General features: G+C 52.4%; 1 protein-coding gene across 1 annotated transcript in view; it reads right to left on the reverse strand.

Moving 5' to 3' along the window:
- The window catches only part of ROR2 (ROR family WNT receptor 2), a 73,247-nt gene that overhangs the window by 46,873 nt on the left and 12,954 nt on the right, over positions 1–13,420 (reverse strand). The window contains exon 6 of the mRNA XM_027766123.1: positions 280–545. Within this exon, the coding sequence (XP_027621924.1) occupies positions 280–545 (266 nt within the window). The remainder of the gene's footprint in view (positions 1–279; positions 546–13,420) is intronic.

Genomic DNA, 13,420 nt, shown 5'->3' on the forward strand with positions numbered 1-13,420 from the left:
CTCCTCCCACATGGTCCCTGTCATCCCTGATTGCCCTCCGTGCCTCACCCCCCCCAACACCTGGAGTACTCCCTGCAGCCGGGGGAGTGTCAGTCTGCCCGCTTCGGCTGATCCCTAGAAAGCGGGTGAGAGGCTACCCCGGGCCCTGTGCGCAGCGGGAAGGGCTTGGGGACCGGCTCGTCCCTCTCCTCGGTTTCCAGCAGTGAGTCAGCCCCTCCCAGGCGACCAGACCAGCCCTGTCGGCGCTGCCTGCGGCCACCCTCCCAGAGCCCCTCCCACAGGGGCCGTGATGGTCTTCGCCCCGTTGGTGGCCACGCACTGGTAGTAGCCGGTGTCTGTGGTGTCCAGGTCCTGGATCCGCAGCCGGGAGCCGTACTCTGTCTTCCGGATGATGACCCGCCGCGGCTCCTGCACCACCGGCGCGTCGTTCTTCAGCCACCGCACGCTGGGGGGCGGGTTGCCTGCCACCTTGCAGTGCAGGATCGCCGTCTGGCCTTGCACGATGGTGATGTTATTTACCGGCTCCAGGAAATTCAGGAAGTAGCCTGCCAGGAGAGGGCCACACGGCGAAGTGAACGCGGGCAGGCCAGGAGGGCTGCCTGGGCTGCTGGACGGACCCTGGGGGACTGCACGGTCCTCCCACAGACACACAGCCCTTCTCCTCGTTCCAGAATGTCCCAGAGGACACGGGGCTCAGTGCCTGCAAGTCTCTGGCCAAGCGGTCAGTACGAAGCCCACAGCACCCGTGCTTCTGCTGCAGGGTCATCGCACCGCGGGCCTGAACAGCTGCCCCACCACACGCATGTCTGTGGGAGGCTCACGGCCCTCTCGCACCTAGGGACACCAGCAGCACTTCAGTGCCAGTTTCTGAGCCACTTTAGGGAAAAAAAAAACCAGCATCAGAGGGCAGGCATGTGTACTCACCGGAGAGAGCGTGAGAGGAGAGGGGAGAAAGCACCCCAGTGGGGCTGGTCGCACTGCAACCCCCTCCTCCATCTCTCCACCCTGTCAGGATCCTGGGCATGCACACGTGCCTGGGCATGTTTTTTGTTTTTGAGAGGTTTCTGCCTTAGGGCACATGTGCTCGCTGAAGAGAAAGAGACAGAGACAGTGAGAGGGAAAGTGAGAAAGCACCCCCTAGGGGGATGGCCATGATGTAATCCCTTCTCCGTTCTCCTCCTGGGATCCTGGGCACGCATGCACATGCACCCAGTTTAAGTGTGAAGCCATAGAGACTCAAATTGGGGTCAGCCATGTGGGAGTCCAGGGACGTAACCACTACGCCATCTCATGGCTCCCATATTCTTCAAGCCATGCAGGCTGGGACCTGGACCTCAGCCGGCCGTGTGGGTCTGGCTCCCTTAACCAGCAGGCTACAGAGCTGGCCCCTGGGGCTCTCTTCAGCAGTGAAATCATCAGGCAAAACCCACAAAAATGCCGAGAACGTGGCATCGGTCGACCAGAAGGGACACAGACTTACAAATGGGGCGAGTGGTTCAGTGAGGCAGCAGTGCGTTCTGGTTCCACCAGAGCTGGGGACATGGGTCAGTGGCACCGAATGGTCACCACTCCAGGCGTGTCTGGGAAAGACCGCGAGGTGCCAGGAGTAGGATTGGGCATTACAAACAGGTCAGCCGTTAGATGAACTCTCAAGTCGGGGCTCCACTACCATCTCCTGGCAAGCCCTGACTCTAACCAGAGCGCAGGTCCATCTGCAGCGAATTCACGCCTGGAAAGTGCCGCCCCTGGGCCGCCCACTGCACTGGTAAGTGCAGGGTCACGGTCGGCAGGTATAAGAGAAACACACGTGGCCCAACAGCAACAGCTGCAATGCCGAGGGGCACGGGGTGTGTCAGCTGCGCCCAGGTTGGGAGCAGGCTGGAGCAGCCAGGGCTCAGGCTCTGCAGGGCAGACAGGCCACGCTGTGCCTGAGGAGTGGAGACACCGCCCACAGGGCCTCGGGGAGCCCAGGACACCCAGGCAGGGGCTCTAGCTGGCCGCACAGGCCACAGGGAGCAGGAGGAAGCAGAGGTGCACCTGTATGCAGGTGTGTGGCGTGTCTGTGTGTGTATCTGCATGTACACACATATATGTGAGCAGACACATGCATGGCCATGGTCACAGGGCTGAAGGGTATGCTCTCTCAAGACAGGTGAGCTACGATTCCATGACCCTGAGGAACGGCAATGTGACCCCACGGCAGGGGGGACTCAGGGCCGACACCCAAGGAGAGCAGTCTGAGGTAAGTGCGTTCCCGTTCTGATCCTTCGGCTTGTTTTCTGGTTGGCCCTGATCTTAAAAGACCTGATTTGCTTTCTCACCTGCCTGCTGGGAGGCTTCGCCATGCTGGGATCCTCCTGACCCGGGCTCCCAGCTGGGACACAGACCTGCGCCATCACCACCGGCCTTTTCTTTTCTTTTTATTTCTTTTTACGTTTTTGTCGTATAATGCCCACGCCCACTGGAGAGAGACCGTGAGGAAAGGTGAGACAACCCCCCCCCCCCCACGCCACACTGCAATCCTTTCTTCTCCATCCTCTTAGGATGTTGGGCACACACGCACACGCCCCCGGCATGATCCTCAAGCCACCAAGTCCGAGAGACAGTCGGCCATGTGGGAGTTGAGCACCCTAACCACTGTGCCACCGGGCTCTTTCAGGACAGGGTCTGGCTATGCTCCCCAGCCTTGAGCTTCCGGCTCTCCTTCAGCCTTACTGGGTCACTGGAATTTCAGACACGGCCACACACCCAGCCTTTAGGCTGAACCAGGAATCGAACCCAGGCCTCCCATGTGGTCTCACAGTGACAGGAGCACGTGACACAGCAGCTGGGCCCAGTCCTTTCTTTTTAAATGAAGTCCACGACTGCATATACCTGCTGCTTTCACCAGGAGAGGCCCGGTTTCTGGAGGGCCCTAGGGGACACAGTGTTAGAGACAGCTGCTGGCCCCCTGCGCTGGTGGGAAGGGCACTAAGGCAGCGACCTGGGTGGATTTTGAGATGGAGGGAAGGTTTCTGTTAGTGGGGACAGCAGGTGGACACGCCCTGCAGCGGCGTCCCTAACTGAGGACAACAGAATCACTGGGCCCCACCCTGACTCTCCTGGCCAGCTCCTCGCCCTGCACTGAGGTAAGCTGTGGAGGGTGATTCCTGGGGAGGGCACAAAGACGGTCGGTAACTGAGACACCTGGAGCCTTGAGAAGAACCGAGCAGGTGAAATTCTGATGCACTGGCCTCACAGACACCGCCCAGAGGCCCTGGACACCGGACCCCAGGTCTCCGTGTGTGTCGAACACGAGGACTAGTCTGAATTGACAACGTGGATCGGTTGCCTGATCCCACATGGGCTGCCCCTCCCAACACTGCTTCAGACTAGGACTGACAGCCAGCGCCACACCTGGGCAGGTGCCCACACCACGGCGCCTGAACGGACGGGCCAGCTGGGAACGGTCAGGACTGGGTCTCCTGAAGGGCACCACGTCCCAGTTGAGCCTCAAACCAGCCACCTTCACACTGAAGGAAGCTCAGCAGGACCAAAACTGTACATCAGCACTTGGTAACTTCGTAAATACAGGGTTGGCCGGATGGCACAGCAGTTAAGCACTGCACTGGAACGGAGAGCCACCACGGCCGACCAAGGTTCGATCACTGCCCTGGAGGCTTGGAAGACATGCCCCAAATCCTGATGGGATAGAAACGGAAGGGAAGGGCTGCAGCCCGCACTGTCTCGGGAATGCCTTCTCTCTGCTTTTCTCTCTGGGAGAGCAGAAACCCTCTGGCAATAAAAAAATAAACAAAAAATTTTAAAAAAGAAAGATAAAGTTATAGCTCTCTTATGGTAGGCGAGTGAAACTGAGCCTTCGGGAAGAAATGAGGGAGACAGAGAACAAGAAGTAACTACACGATCAGTGCTCCTGTTTTAGCGCTCCTGTCTTACAGTTTACCGTGTTGCTAACAGGAATACCAGAGTTTAGGTTTCATATAGAAAAAAGTCCGGGTGATTTTGCACACCAGGCATGTGTGCGTGAGTGCCCCAAATCCCAAAAGGGGAATGGAGAAGGGATTGAAATGGCCACCCCACCAGGGAGCGCTTTCCTGCTCTCCCTCTCTGGTGAACACAGGTTCCCTACAGCAAACAAACAAAAAAGCCTGGGTGATTTTATAAAGAAGACAGAAGTGGGGCCAGCAGGTGGTGTCGTGGTTAAGGTGCTGGACTCCCACGTAGTCAACTAAGGTTTGAGTCCCAGACCTGGCAGTTTGAAACTCACATCGGGCGTGTATGCGTGTCCCCCAAACCCCATGAGGAGAAGGGAGGAAGAGACTGTTGTGGTCATCCCACTGGAGGGTGATTTTCCGCTGCCTCTCCGGCGAGCACACAGGCCCTATAGCAAAAATCTCTCTAAAAAAATAAAAAATAATAAAGATAGAAGTTTATTTGTAAATACACAGTTCTGGTGTCTGGAAAACCCGAAGTCTTGGGCCAACAGAATGGCCTACGGAAGCACAGAGAATGGCAGGCACGTGGCAGAGAGACAGAGACAGAGACAGAGAGAGAGGTCCTGACTGATCTCGCCAACAACCAGCTCTCCCAAGAACTAGGCCCTTCTCAGAAGAGCTAGCAGCCGCTGGGTCTGAGACTACAAGTCCACAACCACACGAACCACTCAGCCCACGCGGCGTCACCCTGAGCCACGTGAAGGCACGAAGCTCTGCCCTCCCACCTTTACAGCTCCTGGGACATGCTCAACCGCCAACCTCTGGCGCGTGTCCATCCCGCCTGCACTTCCCCCAAAGAGGGGCTCTCCTGCTCTCCCTACAACACAGCAGGCGGGTTCCTCGTTGTGCAGCTGCCCAAAAGCTGCCTTTCCTCAGGTCTCTGCTGATTCTCCAGCGTCAAGTTTCTGCTAAAACGTGGCCTCCACGGAAGGTGGTCCTGGGCTGCCACCTCCGCTCACTCTGACCTCGCTTCCAGACTCTCTGGCCTTCTGCTGGCTGGCCGGCCACATCACATTGGCTATTTTTTAAAAATGTGTTTTTTCATGAGAGAGAGACAATCAGAGAGAAAGGTCCTGACAGGTCCCCACAAGGTGACCCACTCCATCTCAGTGAGGCTAGGTCCCAGGTGTGCACGCAGTCCAGCATGCTGGAGGGCCTCGGACTCGGGTCAGCCGGCCACCCCTGTGCCATGGCCCAGCCCGAGTCGCACAACTAGGAGGACTGGGGTGGGGGCTCTGACATCGAGAATAACAGCTCTTGTCTTGGGAGGCAATGTTCTCAGTTTCATGGGTATTTCTCCCTTCTAGATTCAATTTATGAACATTCCAATAAGTTTCATTTAACAACAGGCCATTTATGGAGACAGACCTGCATTTACAGATAACAGGTTCTAGATTGATTGTTTTGGGTTTTCTATGTAGATATTACTAGCTTCAACTAACAATAATGCACTGTTTTGCTTTCAAAATTCAAACCTCTCCTATCTCCTTTTGCTTAATTATTTTGTTCAGCATCCTTTTTTTATTTAAAACTTTAAGTGTTAGGGCCAGCCACTGGCATAGTAGTTAAGGCGGCTGGATCCCACCTGGCCAACTGTGTGGTTTAAGTCTTGGACCCAGAAGTTCAAAAAACACGCCGGGCACATGTGTCCATGCATGTCTAAAATCCGGGAAGGAGAAGAGGAGAAGGGACTGCAGCATGGCCATCCCCTGTGGGGGGACGCTTTCTCATTTTCTCTCTCACTTTGTTTCTCTCCCACTGGCAAAGTTAAGTCTATTTAAGTATTAAAACGTTTCAAGCCACTGGATTCACACGTGGCTAACCATGGCTTGAGTCCTGGACCAGGCACATGTGTATGCATGCCTCAAACCTTGAAATGAGGATGGAGAACGGACTGTGGTGCAGTCATCCTCCCGAGGGGATGATTTCTCACTTCCCCTTTCTAGAGAGCACATGCCCTATGGCCAAAAAAAAGGGAAAAAAGTTTCAAGTGTACACAAATTAGTGTTAACACTAATAATATATAATGTCCATGAATGCAACATCAAGATTTTACTTTAACATTTTAAATATTTGTATTAGAACACTTTTAAAAAACTGAACACTGGGGCCAGCAGGTGGCATGGTGGTTAAGGGCACTGGACTCCCACATGGCTGACCATCGTTCAAGTCCTAGACATAGCGGCTTGCTTTCTCACTTGCTCTCTCTCTCTCTCTGGTCAAATTAAAATAAATAGTGCAACTCTGCTACTAAGAATTCGTTTCATGGGACCAGCGAGTGGCGTGGTTGATTAAAGCATTGGACACTCCCACATGGCAGACCATGGTTCGAGTTGTGGACCTGGTAGCTTGCTTTCTTACTCTCTCTCTCTCTGGTCAAATTTAAATGAATGAATGCATAAATAAAATTTTAAAAATAATTGTTTGAAAAAGTGCATTTCTGCAGGATAGATGGTGGCATGGCACCAATGCAACTGGACGTGCCCAGGAAGAGTCTAGGTTTGTAGCCTAAGGTATCCCTATACACACCAGGCTTGAAAACCACACGCGGCACATGTGTGTGCATGCCCCAAATCCCAGGAGAATGGAGAAGTTTACCGTGATCTGGGTTGTCTGAGGCTGCGGTAGCAGCTGCGCATGGAGACTGTTGGGAGTGTCTGTCTCTCTTCTTCTCTCATGAAAAAAAAAAAAAAGCTTGAAAAAAATGTGTTTTCTCTAAATGCTCATTGTAGGGGCTTATACATGTCCATTAGATCAAGCTTGTCAATTTTGTTGTTGAAATTTTTAATGTTTCTTTACTAGCTTTAATGAGATGTGTGTTCACTGATTCTATACTTGTCAAATACCTATTAGTAATTGTGATGAGTTGCCTTAATCTATAGGAAACTATGTGACTTGGTACATTTGACCTTCAGTGTATTATAGCATTTTGTCTTCGTATTATTATGTAACATGTTTGTCTAAAAGACCATTTTGTCTGATACTAATATAGCCACCTCTGGGTATTTTTAGCCGAGTCCTTTGCAGTAAGTTCTAATTTTTTATAATTCTATATCAAATATGAATCTTGTAAATGGTTTACAACTTTACATGTAATTTTATGAGCCTGTGTGTTAACATGTGAGTCTTTTAACTTTTAAAAAAATTTCACTGTTTTCATTTTGCCTCTGAATTATCCTTTTCTATTTTGCATGGGGGTTTTGCCCGTTATTATCTATTTTCTACCCTATATTTACTCAAAAATTATATTTAATGGCAAGATTAACTACTTTTAATAGGCATACCTAATCTGACAGTCTCCAAAATATAAAAACCTTTACATGCCGTGGTTACACTTTCACACGCAAAGATACATAGACATGCACACACGGATTTTGAATGACTGTTTCTTGGTGCTTAGTTACACTGTCATTAAGCCCCCAGAAGCCATGATTGTGTTTATTTTTACTATCAGTATTTATTCAGATCTGTTGGTTTATTTACCAACTTCTTTCCTTACCTCTTGTATCTCATACCACCCTTCTAGGTTTAACTGAGCTCCACCTGGGTCACATTAGTTCTTTAGATCAAAGACGGAGGTTCTAAATGCTCTTAAGTTTTGGTCTACAAGTATCTGTTACTGTCATAGGTGAATGACAGTTTAGCTGGGTATAGTAGTCTAGAATATTGTGTTTGGACTTTTGTAGACCATTGAAAGCCCTGCCAGTTCTTATTCCTTTGCAGATAACCTTAATTTTTCTCATCTTAGGCCATTTTAAATGTTTTCCCTTTGTTTTTGCTCTTCTGAAGTATCTATCACTAAGTGTGAATTTCTTTTTCTTTTAGCCTCCTCAGGTCTCTGGGTATTTCTTCAAATTGGAAGATTCATGCCTTCCATCAATTCTATAAAATTCTCTCTCTCTCTCTCTTTTTTTTTTTTGAGAGGATTTTGCTATAGGGTGTGTGCAGTCGCCAGACAGAGAGAGACAGAGAGATAGAAAGTGAGCAATCACCACCCGGGGGGGATGGCCACACCGCAATCCCTTCTCCTCCATTCTCCTCTCGGGATCTTGGGCATGCACGCACACGCGCTCGGCATGAGTTTTAGGCCACCGGGTCCGGGACTCAAACCGCAGTCAACTACGTGGGAGTCCAGCGACACAGTCATTAAGCTAACTGCTGGTCCCAAAATTCTCTATTAATATTTCATGAGGGACCATGGTGGCTTGCTTTCTCATTTCACTTTCTCTCTCATCATCTCTCTCTGATAAAACTAACTAACTAAATAAATATAATAACAACAAAATTAAATAAGCAATTCTTGAAAAAAAAAAGCTGCACAGATTTCATTTTTTTTCTTTCTGCACCAAAATAAACTTGGACTTTAATTCCATTTCTCGATGGTCTTTCTGAAGTTCACTTGAATAGGCTGATATTCCTGATATGCTGATTCCTCTGGCCCTCCACCTGTTTTCTAGATCCCCATCCTCTCCTGTCTTTACTTGTGTACGATCTACTCGTAAACTACCCCGAGTTTCTCATTTCATGGACTGTATTTTTCATTTCTAGAAAATTTCTGGTTTCTTTTCAAGTTCATCACTGCTTTTCCTACCATGTGGTTTCCATCTCCTCCTTTATCCTTAATCCTTCTGGCTTCGTTGTTTACTGCCTTGCCACTCAGCCTGGGCCTCTCCAAATGTGCTTGTGATTTTTCATTGTAGGGCTGGTTTTTCTGTGGGAATCCCTTGAGGACTGAGTTCCTCTGACAGGCAGTGCCAAGTTTTACGTTCACATTCTGGCTTGTATTTCCCACAACATTCTGGTCATGTAGATCTGGTTTCAAAAAGTGCAGGTCCAAGTGTGATTCCTTCTGTGGAAGCCTCCTACGTTCCCTACTTCAAACCAGGGTAAGCCAAGCCCTTGTCTTACCTCCCTGGGCTGAGCAGTGAAAACGCCCTCATCCTCTTCCCCAGGGCTGTAGCCTTCAAGTCTCCCAGGCATGTCAGGGGCTCCCTCTAAGACACGTGCACTCTCTGGATCCTAACAAGATCCTTTCTGGTTTAGTGTTGACAATACAAAACTTAGCAGGACAGCTTGTATAGCAGAGATGATATTTCAGAAGCCTTACATTTTGGTACGCCAAATGTAAATTATTTTATTTTCCTAAAACCAACCTTAATTTTTATTTTAACCCCTTATTTCTCCTAACTGAAAGGAACTTAATACACCTAATTCCACATTAAATCATTACCTTTAAGGCATTATTTTTATTTTTTGAAGTGTATTTCTTTCTTTCTTCTGAGAGAGAGACAGATCCCCAACAGGTTCCTCATGACACAGCCCACGTCCAGCCAGCAAGGATTGGGACAGTGTGTGTACACAGAAGACCTTAGATGCGAACCTAGGACTTCCCTGTGTGACTTCAGCATGTTGCGCTACCCCTGTGCCATGTGGCTGGTCTTCAGGTGTCTGGTTACTTCATTTAATCCCAGTCAAGATTTCCCTCTACTGCGTATTCTGTTCAGCGCAGCATCTGTGCTCTGGAGGATGCTCTGACAGCAACGCAGGAGCACATGTGTTCTGCAGCTGCCCTGCTGTCATGGTGCCCACATCCCACTGGTGCTCTCTTTACTCTAGAGCCCATGGATATGTCCAAATCTGGTCCGTGGCCATGTGCTGATACCCTGTCTGTATGAATCGCTCAGAACCCAACTCTTAGTCTCAAGTTGACTTTTTATTGGGGACCCGGGAAAACCAGGGTGGTCTCCAAGGCTACAACATAATGGTTGCCTCAGGTGGCCGGTGCGGTGGCAGCCCAGGCTGTCACTTAGACTTCCGTTCCCTCTCTATCGCTGGCTCCTGGGCATTTCTCCCTCTCGCAAGCTCATATAAGCATTTACATCTTTTACGGGTTTTTATTGAGCACATGTATGTGATTTACGTGGGAGGGTTGCCAAGCGAGCTCAGTCCACCATTTTCAGCACCGTCAATCCTCTAGTGGCCAGAAGTGAAACTGGAACAGTCTCTGGAGATTAAGGAAAATATTCCCCTCTCCCTTCAAGTTTAATGTGCAGCCATTTAACCTCCTTTTGGCTTCATTTCTCTCATGTGCAAAATATGGGGTTTGTATTAACCATTTTCTAAGCTCACAAAAAATGTTCTCTGGAGGTGCCCACGCCTCTCCAGACACAATTCTACAGGCTGAATGACCTAAGCAGTGTGGAGTCTGGCTGACACGGATTAGCGAGTGCTCCATAGTGCTGGAATGGAAATCATCCCTTTTAACTGATCCAAGAGTTTCCCTTCCTAACCATAGTGTGACTGATGTTGAGAGGTTGGACCCCGGCTCCCTGTGCTCTGGACAGTGGGCTGAGTCCAAGCATTAAAACACCCCAAAGCAAGGGTAACAGAGAATCCCATCACTGGGGAACCCCACCCTACCTAACTGTTACAGTCAGGTTGATGACTAATGATCTTTCCAAAAAATTAATTTATTACTTGATGAGAGAGACAGAACCCTTAAGGGTCTTCACTCCACATCCACCCCCAACCTCAACTGGCCTGGACCACAGGCCCAACCGCCCTCCCACACACTCAGAGAGGTCCTGGGACACGGACTCACGACCTTTCCCAAGTGAGTCACTGCACCACTCCCTGGATCCAGTTCATGCTTTTACACCCCAACTGTCCACCCAGACGTTCGCCAGCCTGGAGAAGATACTCAGGTTTCTGAGGATCTGCTGACGTTTCAGCTCACACCAACAGATCTGGGAAGGAGGCACAGATGCTTTGTGTGGGGTCATGGGGTCAGGCCTTTGACTGTGAAAATGGAGAAATATGCATTTTCTGTAAGTTAGGACGACCTGACTGACACATGGGCTCTCAGCCAGGGGACTGCCATCCTTAGGAGAGGGACGATGACTTCGAGGATGCAGGCAGAGTCAGAGTGACAGTACTCAGGCCCAGGGACACTGAGGGACACCAGGGGACATCGGGATGGGACGCTGTGGGATGCCAGCAGCATTCCAAGATCAGAGAGTGGCACAAGACACTCTCCTCAGGGCCTACAGGAGATCCCACCCTGCCGACACCGTGGTTTTCAAAGTCCTGCCTGCAGAGTGGTGAGAGGGTAAGGGCTGTTGGTGTGCTGCACCAGGCCCGGGACTGTGATGGTGGCCTCAGGAACACTATGGCAAGAGAAAGGGGGGCTGATGGAGAAGGAGGAGGGAAGGGGTGTAGGAGGGAGAAGGCCTGACGAACTAACATCTGCCCTCCAGCCTCTGCTCCCACGGCGGGAGCCCAGCTGAGACCCATCTGACGGGTCTCCCCGGGCCAGGTTCTACTCTCCTGTCGTCCCATGCAGTGAGCAGGGCACAGAGCCAGACAGGTGCTCTGCAGGGGACTCGCCTTTGCCCAACTCCCCTTCCTCTCCCACCCACTCTGTCCACACCTGCCTGGCCCTGCAGGCTCTTTGCTGGACACGGCCCCACATCCTGCAGGACTGGGCTCGGCCTCCCCAGTCACCCTCCGCGTCCCACTTGGCTCCTAGCCTAATCCCTCCCAGCACCTTTCCCTGCCAAGGTCATCCTGCTGGTGGCCCCCTGTTGTCCCTCTGCCTGCCGGAGCGGGGGCAGGGAGGCAAGACCATGCTGCCGCATACTGCGATGCTTCCAGGGACCTCGGACCCTGCATGCGTGAGCTTTGGTAAATGCCAAATACACAAAGGCTCCGTTCAGGGCCCCACCCTCCCAGAGACCACTCACACCCATGTGGGTACTCCAGGGTGTATGGGTGCCCCGGTTCCCTACGTGCTCTGCAGCTCCGTCTTTTCTGCACTACTTCTCATTCACCTAGCTGTCTCCAGACTGCCCTCTGTGAGGATAGGCATCCCTGGCAGGGAGGTGACCAGGGAACAAGGAGCAGCGGCTGCAGGAGGGCAGTGGTCTGGTTGCGGCATGTCCCCGCAGCTCCTCATTGGGCTGAGGTGCCCTTGTGTGCAGCCGGTAAACCTCGGTCCGCCTCTGCGTTTGCTCTTTATGCTGCTGAAATGCAGAGTCCTGGGGACAGCTGAGACCCAGCTGGTGGGAAGGAGACACGCCCCAGTGCTCTCCACCCGGGCCATCGGCCGGAGCCAGCGCCAGGCCCAGTCCAGTCTCCAGCTGTGGACAGAGCACCTCTCATCTCGCAGGGCCCTTGGGACACGCCCTGCTCCAGGGAGCGTGCCCCGCCATTGGAGCAGGATGAAGAGCAGGGGGAAAACAGGAACGCCTCCGGGGTCAGGCGTGGGCTGCGCCTCGCTGTACACACACCGCCTTGCTGAGGGCCGGAACGACCAGGAGCCCAACATTCCTCACACGGGGATTGCAGCCTGAGAAACTGACGCTTGGAGAGTGTCTGTGGTCGGCCAGGGGAGGCTCAGCTGGGGGTGTAGGGCCCCAGACTCAGGGAGCACGGCCGGGCCCCAGCTTCACTGTCCACCTGTCGACCTTGGAGACCCTCATGCTACATGACACCGAAGAAGCCATCTCTCACCTCGTGCTGCACACGCCGTATTTGCTAACTGATCCACACAACCTATGCGAGTTGGGAAATGGACGCTCTGGAACAGGACAGCAGGCCCTGTCCCCATGTCAAAGTGGCAAACTGAGGCTGGTGTTTTCTCTTGCCAAGGAAATTCTAGTTCGGCACCGTGGGGGCCTGGCACAAATCGCCAGGGGCAGCCTGCAAAGCCAGGCCTAGGGTTCACCACCATTATCTGGGACCCACGCGAGATTCCCTCTGATGGCGGCACCTCCTCCAGGGGGACAGGGAGGACCCCCTCCGGGTCCAGCATGAACCGTGGGCTGCTCGCCTCGATGCAGACTGCGTGTGTATTTCGGCTGAGCAAGGACACAGGAGCCGCTGGCTGGGCTCAGCTCTCAGCAAGCATGCCCTGCCCACGCATTCCAAAGCACGACCTTGCCCAACACGAGCCCTATCACGTATGCACGTAAACATGGCCTGGAACTGAAGGGCGGACGGCTTCCGGGCCACACGCAAGCTTCTGAGAGACGAGCTGTCATCACAGACATGTGCCTGTATGTATTATGTATGTTGCACGTCTAATGTAAGGAGGCATGTCAAACTGCCATCAAACACCCACTCAGTGTCACCCGGGGCTCTGACCGCGCCCACCCTTGCCTGCAGGCTGCAATGACGGCTCTTCCGCATGTCGCGGAGTGCCAGATGCTCACTGTCCTGCCTGTGGGCTTGTGCTCTGGGCGCACGCTCCACACGGACCAGATGCTGTGCGGTACAGTACGTGCTCGCACCTGCACCCGAGCGACAGCCCTTTCTGCGGCTGAGACTCCTCCCTGCTCAGGCCAGGGTGAGGCCGTCACAGCCCTGACAGACGAGCCAGCTCTGGCGGACCGGCCCCCACCGCCCTCCCGGCCCCACCGCACCCC

Source organism: Tupaia chinensis, unplaced genomic scaffold (genome assembly GCF_000334495.1).
Source record: "Tupaia chinensis unplaced genomic scaffold, TupChi_1.0 Scaffold141173_1, whole genome shotgun sequence".
Taxonomy (NCBI): Eukaryota; Metazoa; Chordata; class Mammalia; order Scandentia; family Tupaiidae; genus Tupaia; species Tupaia belangeri.